At 36.0% G+C, this 15,725-nt stretch overlaps 1 protein-coding gene across 2 annotated transcripts; it reads right to left on the bottom strand.

Moving 5' to 3' along the window:
* Positions 1 to 358: 358 nt before the first annotated feature.
* LOC105039105 (putative transcription elongation factor SPT5 homolog 1) lies at positions 359 to 13,788 on the bottom strand. 2 transcript variants are annotated; one of them, XR_830835.4, is made up of 22 exons: positions 13,332 to 13,788; positions 10,925 to 11,160; positions 10,664 to 10,807; positions 10,422 to 10,583; positions 10,254 to 10,337; positions 8,973 to 9,043; positions 8,515 to 8,872; positions 8,206 to 8,361; positions 8,011 to 8,108; positions 7,864 to 7,912; positions 7,630 to 7,782; positions 7,368 to 7,511; positions 7,158 to 7,254; positions 6,850 to 7,008; positions 6,727 to 6,775; positions 6,556 to 6,647; positions 6,139 to 6,208; positions 2,374 to 2,428; positions 2,122 to 2,262; positions 1,893 to 2,036; positions 1,266 to 1,363; positions 359 to 1,133 (listed from the first exon to the last, which is right to left on the bottom strand). XR_830835.4 is itself a non-coding variant. In XM_010915104.4 (22 exons), exons 1-22 carry the CDS (start codon positions 13,639 to 13,641, stop codon positions 891 to 893), a joined length of 3,081 nt encoding a protein of 1,026 aa, XP_010913406.1. In that variant the 5' UTR covers positions 13,642 to 13,786; the 3' UTR covers positions 359 to 890. The 2 variants fall into 2 exon arrangements, 1 of the variants encoding a protein (XP_010913406.1); XM_010915104.4 differs by having other exon boundaries at positions 2,122 to 2,230; positions 13,332 to 13,786.
* Between the last annotated feature and the right edge of the window lie 1,937 nt (positions 13,789 to 15,725).

Genomic DNA, 15,725 nt, shown 5'->3' with positions numbered 1-15,725 from the left:
CTCAGCAAGGCCCGACTTTGGAAAAGAAAAATAAGAAACTGGAGCCCTGAGAGATCAATATGTTTGGATCGCTCATCCATCAAGTTACATAAACATTTATATGTATTGCTGAAAACACACTGATATTTGAATCGGGAAGCACCACTCAATTAACGCCACCGACTGTGGAGGTAGACTTAAACGCAGGACTTGCATGGTGGTAGACTTGCTTACAACATGACCTAAAAGTTGATGACTTGATGCACGAGATGTAACACACATCATGCAGAGTAACAGGAAAAATTAGACATTAGCATCCGGAGTTTCTAAAACATCCCAGATATAAAAGAAATTTCGGACAAGGAACATACTTGCACCATACTGGTAAAGCCCTTTGGATCTCGTATGAAATATATAAAGCGGGCGACAGAATATAATTACAAACTTGACATACTTTGTCTTTCAGCAATCTACCACGTGCGGTGGCATACCAACCGATTTTTCTCACAAAGCTCCTCAGAGAACCTACTCAACAAGGTAGACCGGACTTATAAATTTACATCTTCATGTGCAACTAGAACCATGACTCAATTTCCTTCAGCTTCAAAGTATAAACTGAACTTGATTGATGGTAGATTTTATAACAAGGATTGATCGAAGCCATCCCACTAGGTGCAGACAGTGAATCGTGAACCAAGAAAACGCATGAAACAAGAGCCAAAACCAAGCGCTGCTCTGGTTTAGGACAGGAAATGTGCTAAGAGAGCTTGAGTGTTTCTTTGGCTCACGAGGGGCGAGAGAATCTTTTGTGAGGAAAGAGGCGAAGCTCAACTTTCTGGTTCAAAACAGGAGATGGGCATCCAACTGGTGCTTCCTAGATGAGTTCTCCTCCCTGGCAATACCAATGTCTACTATGTTGCTAATTTAGCAAGAATAACCATGTCCAATATTTTGACTTCATAGGTGTCATCTAATTTCACTATTCCATCAGAACCATCAATGCCTATGAGTTTTCCAGTGACTCCACGGAGTGAACCATTCATGATCTTGATTTTGTCAGATTTCCTCGGCCGCACCACCTCCAACTCCGACGGAAGTGCAGTCACAATCTCTTTGTTTCCTGCTGACTCAAGGGTAACCTTGCATGATCCATCCTGTAAGTCAAGTTTGTCATTTTATAACAATTACAAAAGACACTGGGATACAAAAATGAAATGATAATATCCAGTTATATGTATGATTTAAATAAACTATATAATCACATTTGCATGTAGTCATGTGCATACCATCAGCACCTCTCGGATGATTCCAACATTAGAATCCTCACCAGGCCTTAGAATGTTCACCAAAATGTCAGGCATGAACCAATTGCCTTCTTCCCCACCTGCAGCACAAAGCCCATGTTAAAGATATTATTGTCTTGGACATGCTCATCATAAACAGTTAATGCTTTATGGACCACAAGAACAGCCTTGCTTCTTGTACTTTGCAATGCTACCAGCATACATATAGTTTTCCATGATTTTTTTTTTTTTTGACAAAATATTTTGAGGGGAAAAGAGGACATTGACAAGAGGCAACCTCCCACCCTAGAACCACTAAAAAGATGCTCCCTTTATAATCATTGCACATATAGCTCGCTGCAATTTAAATGGATGCAAGCATGCAATCAGGAAAAAGAAAATAGCATACAGCAATCCAATGGAAAATGGAAGCCATATTTAGTAAGTTCAATTCAAAAAAGTATGCAAACAAGCAAGCTAGAGGTATTTGCAAAGGTAAGCTGATCAACCAAAGTAAACCAGTTCATGAAGATACGTGAAGGGAAATCATTGAGTGGAAGAAGTTTGGAGAAGGTGACAGTTCAGAAGGAACATATAGTTCCTGTACAAAAAATAAAGATGATAGCGGACCTATTGTTGGAGACATAATATCCAGCCCAACATTTCCAGGTGTCATGGGCTGTCCACCAGGAGTACCGGGAAGATAAGATGCAGAACTTGGGGTCATTGGCTGTCCGCCAGGTGTCGATGGTAAGTAAGGGCTTGGTGCACTTCCTGAAAAGAGCAGATGATCAAGTTACACCTGTCATCATAATATAGATAAAAAGGAAATCACCAAGTCACCAATCCATATAGCTACCATAGCTGCTTTCCCTTGGTGTTGCAGCTTCACTATAACCACCTGGAGTGTTGGCCCAACCTGAACCAGGAGTAGGTGCTTCATATGACCGGGCAGGTGGAGTTGCTGGCTGAAATAAATTGCCAACTTGTATAAAGTTGACTAAAGAGTGTATTTTGAGAGAATTGAGTGACATGAAAAACTAAATGTCTTACTAATTATCTATATACACAACACTGTCCATATCACCTAGAATGAGACAAGATACCGAACCTGATATTGTGGACTGATTCCCCAAGTGCCAGGGTTTCCATCTTCCCAGCCATCCCTGGTCAAATAATATTATGGTCATGAAAACCAATGTTAGTTGCCGTACATTCCATCTGCTAGTAAAAAAGATATACCAAAAACCTAAGCAACAGTATCATTACCAGACATTGCATGCTTCTAGGTTATTTGCCTTATAATTAAAAAATGAAAAAATAATAAAATGAGCCAGAAGTCCACAAATTCTTTATGTGACAGACAGTTGAAATCCAAACAAGTTTAGATACTTCATATATATATACGCACTACAAATATGTCAATCTGTTCAAAGTCAACTTCAGGAGTTGTTCCAGTTACATCTCCATCATTTCTATCATAACTTGTATCCACCTTTTACTCTCTTATTTGTCCTTCCAAACACTTACTCATCCATTTTCCATCAGACTTGATTTACCTTATCAGAACCTGAATGTTTAAATACCAGACATGCATGCTAACTCATATGACAAGCTTCAACAGCTCCTATGGATTTGCACCCCATCTGTGCCCCACATAGTGAGTTGGCACAAATCACACTGGTTACTGGGTCTGCTCCACGATCCCTGCTTCGCATGTGCTTGGTAAAGCGTACAACTTCCTTTCCATCTATGCCCTAACACCACTTGAATTTTCAAAACACATTTCTAGATTTTTAGTATAACAGCATTTTCACACTCATTGTCATGCACTCATTATCTCTCACCCATCTTGTATTTGAACATCATAACATATTCCATTTAGTCACACTGACATTAAGCAATCACATAATTATAAAATGTATATCTATGTCACCAGTTTCAATACGATCCAAGAAAAATATCCTAACTCTTTCATACAATTTAAAATGCTTATAAGAGAATAACTTAGAAGACTCTCCTAAAAATAATTTTTGACCAACACAATGGCTCCACGTTAAGTCATGCTATAGCTCCATAAAGTTGTTATAGCTATAACAGAATCTAAAACTTTCCATTGAAGCATTCACCCACATTTTTGTTTAGTTTTAATAACCAGAATAATGCCATCATAAATTTTGTAGAACATTAACCGTCCTCTGAACTTCACTCTAATTTTCAAGTACATCTCATCTGGTGTTTGGTTAAAAGAAGTCCTTTCATAGTTTTAAAGGAAAAATAATACTTCCTAAAAAAATTAAGTGTTTCATTATATCATTTTGAAAGTGCTTTTAAGAGAAGCAAAATTCAAAAAAGTGCTTCTAGAAGAAGCTACAAAACTGATCTTCTAGCTTCTTTTGTGTGATTGCTCATTGTCTTTCAAGTATGGTAAACCTCATCCATAAAAACTAGTTATAATAGGTGATTGCCAAACATTAAATATACCAGAACGCACTCTTTGCTTAAGAACTTAAATATACCAGGATGCACTATTTGCTTAAGAACTTAAATAACTCTAATTTTTCGAATGACTTTATGAAAAGCAAAAGCAAAAGCAACACCAAACATGGACATACTAAACTTAGAAATAATCATCAAAGCACCATCTCCTAATTATTTCACTCTTGCACTTGCTTCCTTGTGGTTCCTTGCTCTATTGGAAAGTTCTGGTTCCCCATTTCCACACCCATACTTGCTGCTACTTCAGGTAACCAAGTACAAGCAGTAGTCCTAGAAACTCATGAATATCTTCACAAGTCTTTAATTTCCATCACTTCATCGTCATAGAGTAATTACTAAATACAGTGTGAAGGCTTTCTTTCTTAGTGTTAGTCTCTCACTAATCGATACAAGTCGAATTTTGGAAACTATTAAAAGTTTAATTAATAAGAGCAAGAAATCATGATTTGGGGGCTCAATAATAAATGACATATCAAGAAAATATGAAATAAATATTGTTAAAAAGTCGAAGTTTATTAAATACAACAAAAAGACAAATAGAAATTAACTTCTTGAAATATTTTTTATTCATTATGATTGTCCCTTACATTTCCATAAACTTCTTATAAATTCTTGTACTGCAAATTTTGAGTAAACATAAAACAATTTTATAATTCACTTCTCTGACGCAAGACTCACCTGGCCTCATGTCTTGGAGAGAGGCTCTCCAAAGCACATTGAGGCTTATGCCTGAAGCCTCTTAGTGTAAAATGTACTGTGCAGAGATGCTCATGTAAGGTGCACATATTGCACTTTTTGTTACAACATATATAGGTGGCCATGTTATATCACCAACAATGTTGTTATTAAAATAAATGTTCCCAATTCAAACTCTAACATTAGCTCAAGGATACAAGAAACATGACATTTTAAGTTTTAATATCTACACCAACCAAGGCCAAAAACAACAAAAAGCTTGTTTTGAATATTATTACTATTAGCTAGACTCATTGTTGGAAATAGGGATGCAAACGAATTGAGCTGCTTGCGAGCTACTTGAGCTCGACTCAAGTTCAAGCTTGACTCAACTCGATTATAATCAAGCTCGGTTAGCTCAAATAGTTTTTTGAGTCAAACTTGAGTAGCAGTATACTCGGTTAGAAAGCTCACGAGCCTATTCAAATTTATATATATTTTCAATAATATTATTTTTATTTATAATATATATTATTAATAAGTTAAGACTCAATTTCAAACTTGAGTTTGGCTCGATTAATATTCGAGTCGATCTCGAGCTTTATCTATTTTTTATCAAGCTGAGCTCGAGCTTAGGATATTAAGACTCGGTCAAGCTTGCGCCGAGTTTTGAGTCCGAATATTTTGAGTCGAGTCGAGCTCAAGCTTCTACCTACTTGACTCGGCTCGATTCAATTGCACCTCTAGTTGGAAGTATCCAACTCTTCAATTTTCACCAATTCGTACACATATAGATTTTTCCAGTAAGAAAACATGTTAGTTATCCAAGCATCCATTGTGTCAACTTAACAAAACATGTATGATATGGACTCCTTAAGCTGGACATAGTGAACACTTATTATCAAACAAACTTTGTGAATATGTATTGCCAATTAACGTAAAGAACATCAGAAACTAAACTTGTTTGACGAAATATTAATTCCATTCAAGTAAAATAAATTGATCTTTTGGCCTTAGCATCATAAAAAAATTTCAACTTACATAGGGGTTTTTAGTTCTCAGCAGTCAGCATTACGTGCATTGAAATAATTATTTCAGGCTAAACTATTATCATGTCTATATAACGTATGCAATGCTACTCATACATGTGACATGGATGTCAGGTCATGACGTATCTCGAAGAATATGATACGTGAAGCTTCTTGAAGTTCGATATCGGATGCATCTATAACCTTGAAGTTTTGGTAAATATGGCTGTATGTACACAAGAAATCATCAGTTGAATAAATCGCTCTATTATTTTATAGGTCTAGTTTTTGGCACTACATGGTGCATGTGGCTTACCCATGGAGAATTTGACGCCTAGATTTGCTATCTTCAATCAAGATTATTTGTAGTAGATTCGATAAAAACACTTCCTAATTCAATTCCACCCTTTTTTAGGTAGATTTTACAGCCATTTATTAGAAAGTGAATGTTGGGGCAGTATTTACACATAATGGGTGTACTTGTAAAGGGACTAACATGACCCAATGGCAGAAGCTTGAAAGAGCATTTAATTATATAATATTGACAAAAATTTTTGCTAAATGTGACAATAGTAAAAGAAGATCAAGAAAGCAAACCATAGACCAACATATTACATACAGTATGGCAGATAATGCACTAAGTGAAATAAAATTCAATGCATGGAGACACAAACCTTGCAGGGCTCATTGGAGCCCAGGCCCGATCACGCATTGGCGTTCTCATGCTATCATGTAAAGGTGTGGCTGCACACACACACACACACACAACAAAAAAAAAAAAAAGAAGAAGAAGAAGAAGGAAAAGGAGTAAGTAAAACTAATAAAGATTTCACAATACAAAAAGGCAATTTAAACAAGTTTCAGGTCTTGATTTGGAATATATCAACATTATTACACTTACCCCCAAATTTAGTATAAAATAACAAATATATGTTAGTATCTTATCGAAGAAATTACGCATGACCAATATGATAATACAAGAAACCATCTGATTTGTACAAAATGAAGTCAAAATTGATTTTGCAGTTGTCTTATGGAAATTTAAAAAATCGCATAACCAAAATTCATAGAAGATATTGAAGCAAACTGACCTCCAGGATCTCTCATTGGAGTCTGCATTGGATGCAGTGGTGTCCGTGATGGATGCATTGGTGTTTCACTACCCATACCATATCGAGATTCACTGGTGTACATAAAATTTCAATCAGGGAAAATATAATTACATGTCTAGCTTACATAAAAAGGACATCATGCGATATTACCGGAATGGAGTTGCTATAGTATTAGTATCTGCAATATCCTCTCTCTTAACTGCAAATTTATAAATTGTTAGTCTGCAATTAAAAGCAAAAATTAAGAAAAATAAGAAGCAAAATTACTATTGCCTGTAACAATTTTCATCTGTGAATCCAGCTCCACCCGCACCAAGGGACCTGTAACCTCTTTAACCCTGCCACGATATCCCTTCATGGGACCAGATTTAATTTTAATACATTTATTCACTAAGGAATCATGTCCTCTTCCACCTCTGCCTCGTCCCCCAACTGCATCAGGTTAATAAATGGGGTTTATTATAAAACTTCATTTCAAACGGAAGATATCATTTGTGCACCTCGACAACAGGTGGTAAATAAGCATGTAAAAAATAAATCATGTAAAGTAGCAGCAAGACATCAAACATTAAGAGTCATACAGTCTATAGGAGGTCCTCTAGGAGGCAGTCTTCTTGGGGACTGAAGAAACTGGGATGATCTCAAACCACCAAATCTTGAGTCAAAAGGATCTAGACCCTATAGTAATCATCAATGCATTAGACATGATATCGACCAATAAGATTCACCTACAAAAACTGGCATATCATATTCCAATAATCCCAAAACAACTAAGAGCAATGACCGAATACCTTTCTGTCATGATTCCCATGTGATCCACCTACAATTATACACGACTGAGCTTTTGCACAGATAAAACCAGCATGCTCAAGATGATGGCGATCATAGATGAACAAGATCCCTTTATGTATGTGTTCAACAGGACCTTGCTTCCCCTGATTGCGAAAAACATAAACAACATCTATGTCAAGAAGAACCAAAGACATTGATTTTGAGATGAAAGCATCAAGATTCCTTTTTTATCAGGTAATAGAATAGGGAAGCAAATCAGACCTTGCAAGGTCCCTCAACAACCCTCACAACATCCTTGACTGACACTATATTGTTTGATCGATCTTTGGCATTAATTCGTCGTTCAATCTTACTTTTTATTTCTCTCAATTTAACAAGCACAACCTCAGGTCTATCGGGTACACCTTTGAGCACCTAAACACTTACAGAAAACAGTTAAGAAATGTAATAAGAATTAGATGGGCCATTACTACAATCAGGAATCTTCTTTCTTGCCTGAAGTGCTTCACTTTCCACACGTATAATTACACCAAAGGACATATTGCTGCACAACATTCAACTAGTGAACAAAACTAGGAGAAAAGATTCACTGCTTCACATTATAAACCAATAATAATGATATAAATAATACAAAATACTTACTCCAGAAGCACGAGATCATGTAACTCATAATCCCCAATTCTTGTGACCCCAGTGGTTATTTCAGAACTCTCCACAACATGATCCGCAAAAACCCGGATCTAAGCGACGAAAAAAAAAACAAGTGTCAACAGAGAGTAAAATCATATCCTATAACAAATGCTTTTCCAAGGTTATATTGTAAAGAGTACTGCTTACATCTTCTTTTGTAGTGTCTGATATGATGATCAAAACATGGCCCTCAACTTTTACCACCATACCAGTTGCACCTTCTTGAACACCAGAGACCACTTTTACATGGTCTCCTGGTTTAAAATATTTGCATAGTTCCTTTTCATTAAAAGCCAACGTTTTCTGCAAAAAGCAATGCAGGTTACCTTTTCATTCTTGTTTTTTTTTTTTGGTTGTGGGGCGGGGGTGGGCGGTGGGGGGGGCGGGGGGGGTGGGGGGCGGGCGTGGAAGTTCGGTACTGAAAGTAGTAAGAACAAATAGTCAACAAGTGATTACAGGCAACCCTGACATCTTTGGTCTGATATGGACTGTATCATCCTCTACTTTCTCAACCCATCCCATCAGATTTTTGAGATCTCCACGAACAACTATAACAGCATCACCTTTCATGAAATGGCCCTTCTTCCTGTTTGCAAATAAAGTAGATAAACTAGCTACATCCCCATCAGCATCATCCCCAGGCTTCCGGAATTTCTCAAGTTCATCAAAAGTTGGCTGTATGTTTTGTGAACTTATTGATCTTATGGACACTGTTTTGTACAGAAATCCATCTTTGAACATCAATCCATCAACCATCTCAAAGTATTCACCAGTATCTTTGTCCCTCCTACGCTCAACACGGATATGCATCTCCCTAACCACAATTAGAACAGAAAAAAATAAGCACAAGTTTTTGTGGTATACAAAATTCATCTTACTAGTAAACAGAGATGGAGAATAAGGAACAGAATTACCTTGCTTCATCAATGTTAAAAAAGCGTGGTGGAGGAACAAATGTCTTCTTCTTTGGAACCTCCCTACCTTCCTGAAAATATGTAGTTAAAATTGCTCAAAAAAAGAAAAACAGCAAAGAAACAACAAGGACTGCAATGAACAAGAGAGGGAGGGGGGGAGGAGAGAGAGAATTGAAAAAAAAAAAAAAAAAGAATCCAACAAAGCTCCAAGAAGACCAAACCGTTGCAAATGATGACTACCTTAATTGGTAATTTTGAAATAAGTATGTCACCGCATTTGAAATGAAAAAGTGTGCATTATACTAAGTAATCATGCTGAATTTTTTTCCTTGTTCAACCAAAACACAAGCTTGATATATGCTAGTTACAATGCACATACACTTGCACGTAGTTGCCCAAATTCTTGGAATGGGGATAATTTAACTAAAATCTAAATTATAAAAAGACCTGAAAATAATTTGCTCATAATTAACTTTTCTTTCCACTGCACTATATCTCATTGCCTTTTGGTTTAGAAATATCTTCTTCATTGAAGTTCTTAGAGGCCGGATATACTAAAATAAATTTATTTAAAAGCTTTTAAGTTCATTCTTTCTGGCTAAATTAGAATTTCTCTCATCTTTTCTTATGTACTCTATATTCCTCTTTCTATTCTCAAATCCAGCAACACTTGAATCCCTTATTCTATATAAATCTTTTGAGGAAGAATCTAATTTAGGTAATTAGAGAAACAATTTAAATGTTTAACCGAGTAATTTGATCAGGGTTATTTTGAAAATAAAAAATTTGAAAACTAAGCTTGTTACACACACACATACATACATATACGCAAGGTTTGCTGTCTTGGTACAGAACTACGTACCACTACCATCCTATTATAATGTTGGTACGCGTTCTGTATGGTACAAGATGGCGTACCGAATGTCGGTATGGTACAAGACTGGTATGGTACAGTATGGAGTGTACCAGACGGTTTGGTCCGGTACAACATTCCATGCACATATTTATATGCATGTACATATAAATATATAAACATACATATGTCAAACATAAGTTTAAGATATACAAAAGTATGCATGAATGTATGTGCGTACATGTACACAGTGTTCGCATGTATCTATATCAAATATCTACATGTGTCTATGTAAATATATGTACATCAAACACAAGTTTAATGTATAAAAATATATGTATGTGTGTCTGTTCTCTTTCTGTGTGTGTATGAAGAGGAAAAGAGATAATTTCATTTCCTCTTCAAGTGTGTTAAAAAGAGATTCATACCAATTTATTAGCAAGGGCTTGTAAATCAATTCTTGGGATTAGTTTGACTATCACTTTCTGGCGTACATTATCAACATCAACAACCTGCAAAAAGAAAGCTAGCTGAGGAAAAGATGGAAAAAGAACATAAGACAATAAGACATAAAGTAGCAGTAAAGACAACCATACCTTAGCAAGATCTCCTTTATAGATGCCAAGCTTCATCCGAACCCATGTGTCCCTAGAGAGATCGACAGTTTTGCTTTCAACTGATAGAACATCAGTCATTTCTTTTATTGGTACAAGCATCACCTTTGCTGACGAGTATATATTCCGTAAACCTTTGCAAGCCTGAACACACAGAGGTCAGCAGCAATATTAAATTTTCAGGAAGAGGTGCCAAAAAAGGTAGCAATAAGATCTGCACAAACCTCTTTAACATGAGCTTCTTTCTCTGCTTCAACATATATATAGTTTTTAAGATGGTCCAATGCAACAGCTGACCTGATCTGGAGATCTGACCTATCTATAAATTTTTGCATGAGGCATATAGCTGTTTCACGCTCACGACCAATCTGAAAGACATTTTGACAGATGTTAATTAATGCAACTAAATACTTACGAGGACTATGACTATTAGACAACTAAGATCAAGACTTGAGAAAAAAAAGAAAAAATAGAAACCATCATACCGCACATTTCACCATCCACAATTTTGGATCCTTGACTGATGGCAATAGAGCTTGTTGTTCAACATCAGTGGCATCCTCAGCATATTCTATATGGCTTGATTTTGCATATCTTTCATAGACCTGTCTCTCCATCTCATCAACATCTTCTTGATCCTCTGGCATTAGAATTGATGGATGATGCACCCTTCTGCCTTCATCCTCATCAGGGATGTCAGCTCCAGCATCATTTATAAAATCTACATATTTTGCACCATTCAGATATTTGTTAATCATTGAACAATGGAAGTAAGGATCAGGAACTCTAGTAATTGAACAAAGGTTTAAAATTCACCCAGAAGCTACGTTTCTTAAAAAAGGTTCACATATAGAAGGTATCGAATAAAAGTCATTGAATTACATGCAGGCATGCGTACATATGCAAATAGCAAGCATAAACATTTACATGCGAAAGTAAGTGCATTAGTGGAGCCAAAGGCGCCAAAAGGGCGCAAGCCCTCTTGACCCAATAAAGTCCTTCGCATTTCCACCCTGGCACCTCATAAGTAGCCCTGCAAGCCCCCATCCCCTTCCACTCCCACCATCGCCCCAGCCCTCATGCATTACATTCCACTTTCCTGCATATGAATGTTCCCAAGCCACAGTCCACCACGTGCATCCTAGTCTCTCCCAATTTTCAACCCCACAAGAACAAGCAATATTCCTCTCCATATCTAATACCTCATCATCTAAGCTACCCCAACCCACCTCCCCTGATTTCTGATGCTATGTTGCTCTTAAGATACTGCTGTTTCACTAGGATCACCCTTTTCTTCTTAGGTCAGGCTTACAGAACTTCATATAAATATTTTTTTTGCTTCTTGATAGGTGATGTACCCAGAATACTTGTTTAGTTTCACAATATTTGATTTGCATCATTATATGGCTGACAACTAGAGGAGATAGTTCTGCAGGGGCATCAACGAGTATTGATGTTGATCTGAATGTTAAGAGATGTTGCTTCTCTTAATTATTACTGAAGTAGCTAAAGATTGACAGAGCATTCATGATGTTGATCTGAATGTTAAGAGATGTTGCTTCTCTTAATTATTACTGAAGTAGCTAAAGATTGACAGAGCATTCATTAACATGAATGCTGAAATTTACCTCTAATGCAGAAAAAACTGGCCATTGTTTTTTTTCCTCTGATGCCCTTTTGATTCTACCATCTTTTTGTTTCATTTGGAGATTGATCTAGTTTCTGAAGCACCCAGCAGGCTACCACTATTTGACATCAATTACACAAATAAAACCTAGCTTATACTTAAAAGTTATTCTATCTCATAGACAGAGATAATCAGGTACATGTTAAATAAAAAAAGATGCACATATTTCAGCTCAATCATCAAAAAATAAGGCCAAAACCAAGAAGGGCCATGACTTATAGTTGCAATCAAGGTTCAATAATCACCCATTGACAATGGTGCCCCACATCCCAGGCGGCCAAAAAAAAAAAATAAAATAAAATTCAGAATGTTAAATTTCAATCAGATGTGGGGAAGATAAAAATGAAACCAAATCAGCAGCAAAAACTTCCGATTAGAAAACGTATAAAATACACAACAAAAACTACTTCTGCTGCACATTTCTCTCTTTTTAATAATTGTTAGCGATGTTAAATCAAAACAAAGTTTGCTTTTTGTATATAACTATCACCTTGTTCATTGTTAAGAATTTATGAAGAGGTGAGACAGCACTTTGCATCCAAGCATGCCGTGTGCACCTAAATTGCATCTATACAAGAAGTTACATACTATATAACTTGCATTTGTTTTTGGGGACACCCAATGCTTCACCAAAATGCACACCTCAAAAGAAAAAAGAAAAGAAAAAGAAGACGCCTTCAAGATGAAACTAACAATTCAAAGATAATTTATTTATGAGAAAAATACTCCCAACAAGATGACAAGGTTTTAAAGAATTGGGTGGCAGCAAAAAATGATGTACTTACTACATCCAGATACATCAGTGTTGCCACTCATTCTACATGAAACCATAAAATTACATTTTTCCATACCAAAAAATTTATGAGCAAATTAATAAATGATTTTGTGAACTATTGAAGTTAATTTGCTCCCAGAAGGTTGTATCAAATTGGATTTGGCCATTAAGCTTGGGGGATATAATTCACCTAAACTTGGTACCGGTGAAATCTTTCCGGTTCCCTATAAATGTTTGCTACATCTTACCAAATATGCTTCAATTATACTCCCAGTATTCATGCATCATATGTCCAAGAATACTTCATAAATTTGACTTCCCTAAATCCTCTCTTTCTCCCCGAATGCATTGGAAAACAGCAATCAGAAAAACATCAGTTTGGGAACTTCCCAGACTGCAAGAAAAAAAAAAAAAGGCGAACTAGGGTTACCATCTTCTCCTTCTTCTTCCTCCTCCTCCTCGTCACTATCCACGGCCGCTTCGAGATCCAAGAACTCCGAACCGGAGCGCCTCTTCTGCCTCCGGCCCCGGCGGTTATCATCGCCGAACTCCTCATCCTCATCGTCGTCTTCTTCCTCTTCTTCGTCGTCCTCCACGGCGGTATCGTCGATGAACTGGGATCTGCTCCGCTTCCTGCCCACCTTCCCGTCGTCCTCCTCCTCGTCCTCCAGCTCCTCGTCATACTCCTCCTCCACCTCGTCGAACTCCTCGTCTTCGTCGCCGTGGCCACCGCGCGCCATCGTCGATGGGTCGAGATTTGCCGGGAATTTGACTTGGTTTGGAGAGAGAAGGTTACCGTCGGAAAGCCCCAATTGCTATCGGTTGGTCCAGTGCAAAAGCAACCAAAGGCGGCAACGAGTAGGGTTTGGGTCGGGTCTCTTTGCCTGCATCCAAGATCGCGCCACATGCCCGGGAGATAAAACGTCACACGAAGCCAGTAATGGAGGGTGAGCTAAAATCCATCGTAAATAAAAAATAATAAAAAATATTAACCCCATCATTCATTTAATTAAATAAATATTGATTCTAAATATCTAAATCAAAAATATAAATGTCAAAATTTACAACCCTAGAGATCCATAAAATTATTAACTACAAAGTCAAAAACCAACTAACAGACTAAAAATATTAAAAAATAATAAATATTATCAAATTATGTATTTCATAATATAATATAGACAAACATGTCATGAAGCAAATCATGCATGTATAAATATGAATATTTTATAATTATATTTATAATTTAAATTATAAATTATTTTTATCGTATATTCATATTATAGTTCAAAAAATTATTTATAGATATTCAAATTATTATCACTTTATATCTATGACAGGATCTATATTCGTAATCAACAGAGTATCATATTTCATATGCTAATTTTATGTCTACAGGTTGAATTTGTGTTCGTATATATGTTAGCTCCCAGTATCGATTTTTCTCGATTGTAAAGGTCATACATAGTTATCTTAGAGCTTTCAAATATATTTATATTTTTTTGAAAATACACATATAAGTGGAAAAACACTCAATGATATGATCAGAGTCATGCTCTATAAATATACTATTTTCATTAAAAATATTAATAAAACTAGTTTTCATGATAAAGCATAATTTTTTATATTATATATATCAATTTTTAAAAAAAATATAAATATAAAAAATTTGATAATTTAAAAATTAATGGGTGTAAGATCTATTTATGTTGCCCTTCTCTTCAAATTTCATTAGCTAAGTTTGCCAAATCTATTTAGAATATTGAAAACATAATTAATTTATATTTGATAATTTTAATAGAATTAAATATTAAGAAAAAGAGACAGTGATGGTTCCGAACATGCCAAGCCTAAGTAACTAAATTTATATATCATAAAGCATAGATTTGATAAAGATCAAAATTATTTAATAAAAATTATTAATAATAGATTTTAAGATTATTCAATGCAGGTTGGGATGATCGGCTCTATGGGCTACTTGAGTACCAAGGTCGTTCAAAGTTTCTTTGCAGTGATTATATTTAGATCTATAAGATAAAGATGGGACTTGATATTAAAATTTATAGATCATTTTGGAGAGAGAGAAAAAAAAAAGAATTTTTTTTTATTTTTTTTATTTTTTTTGATCTTGACAAAAAAAAAAAAAAAAAAAAAAGAGGGGAGGAAGAGGTGCCAATAGTTTGGCAGGGTGCGGCAGCACAGTTAAAGAATTGCTAGTGGGCGGCGGCCTGCATGGTCGAAGATGGACAGTTGGCTGAGGGTGACCGACCAACAAGAAAATAAGGGAAGAATGCTCAAAAAAATAAAATAAATTTTTTTTAATGGATTTTTGATGAAAATGATGGCCGGAAGCGGTGCCTAAGGCCGCGGGAAGAAGGGGAAGGGTGGGGCTTTATATCGGCTTCAGCGGTGTCTTCGTCCTTGTTTTCTAGTTAAAAAAAAAAGAAAAAAGAAAAAGAGAGAAAGAGGCCTGATGTTCATCGTGAAGGGGAAAAGGTTATTTATAAAGTCTCCTTACAGCATTAGATGAAATCCAAAGTACCCAATTATCTAAGACTGTCCCACCACACGCTCAAATGTATATTAAACACATGCTCAAATACAGATGATCATACCCTTCTAATAAAGTCAAGTGTAGTCATCCAAAGATAAATACTGCTAAAAAAAAGGAGAGTCCAAATATAACAGACTACACACGCACACATTCCCATCCAAAAAAATACTAGTCTCAAATTTTAATTCACTCTAACCCAAATTTACCTAAATTTTAGATTAATATTTTTGGATCAAATCAATTTCATTTGGCTGTCACTGGATTAGGTAAATT

This window comes from Elaeis guineensis, chromosome 1 (genome assembly GCF_000442705.2).
Source record: "Elaeis guineensis isolate ETL-2024a chromosome 1, EG11, whole genome shotgun sequence".
Taxonomy (NCBI): Eukaryota; Viridiplantae; Streptophyta; class Magnoliopsida; order Arecales; family Arecaceae; genus Elaeis; species Elaeis guineensis.
This window is presented reverse-complemented; position numbering and strand designations above follow the sequence as displayed.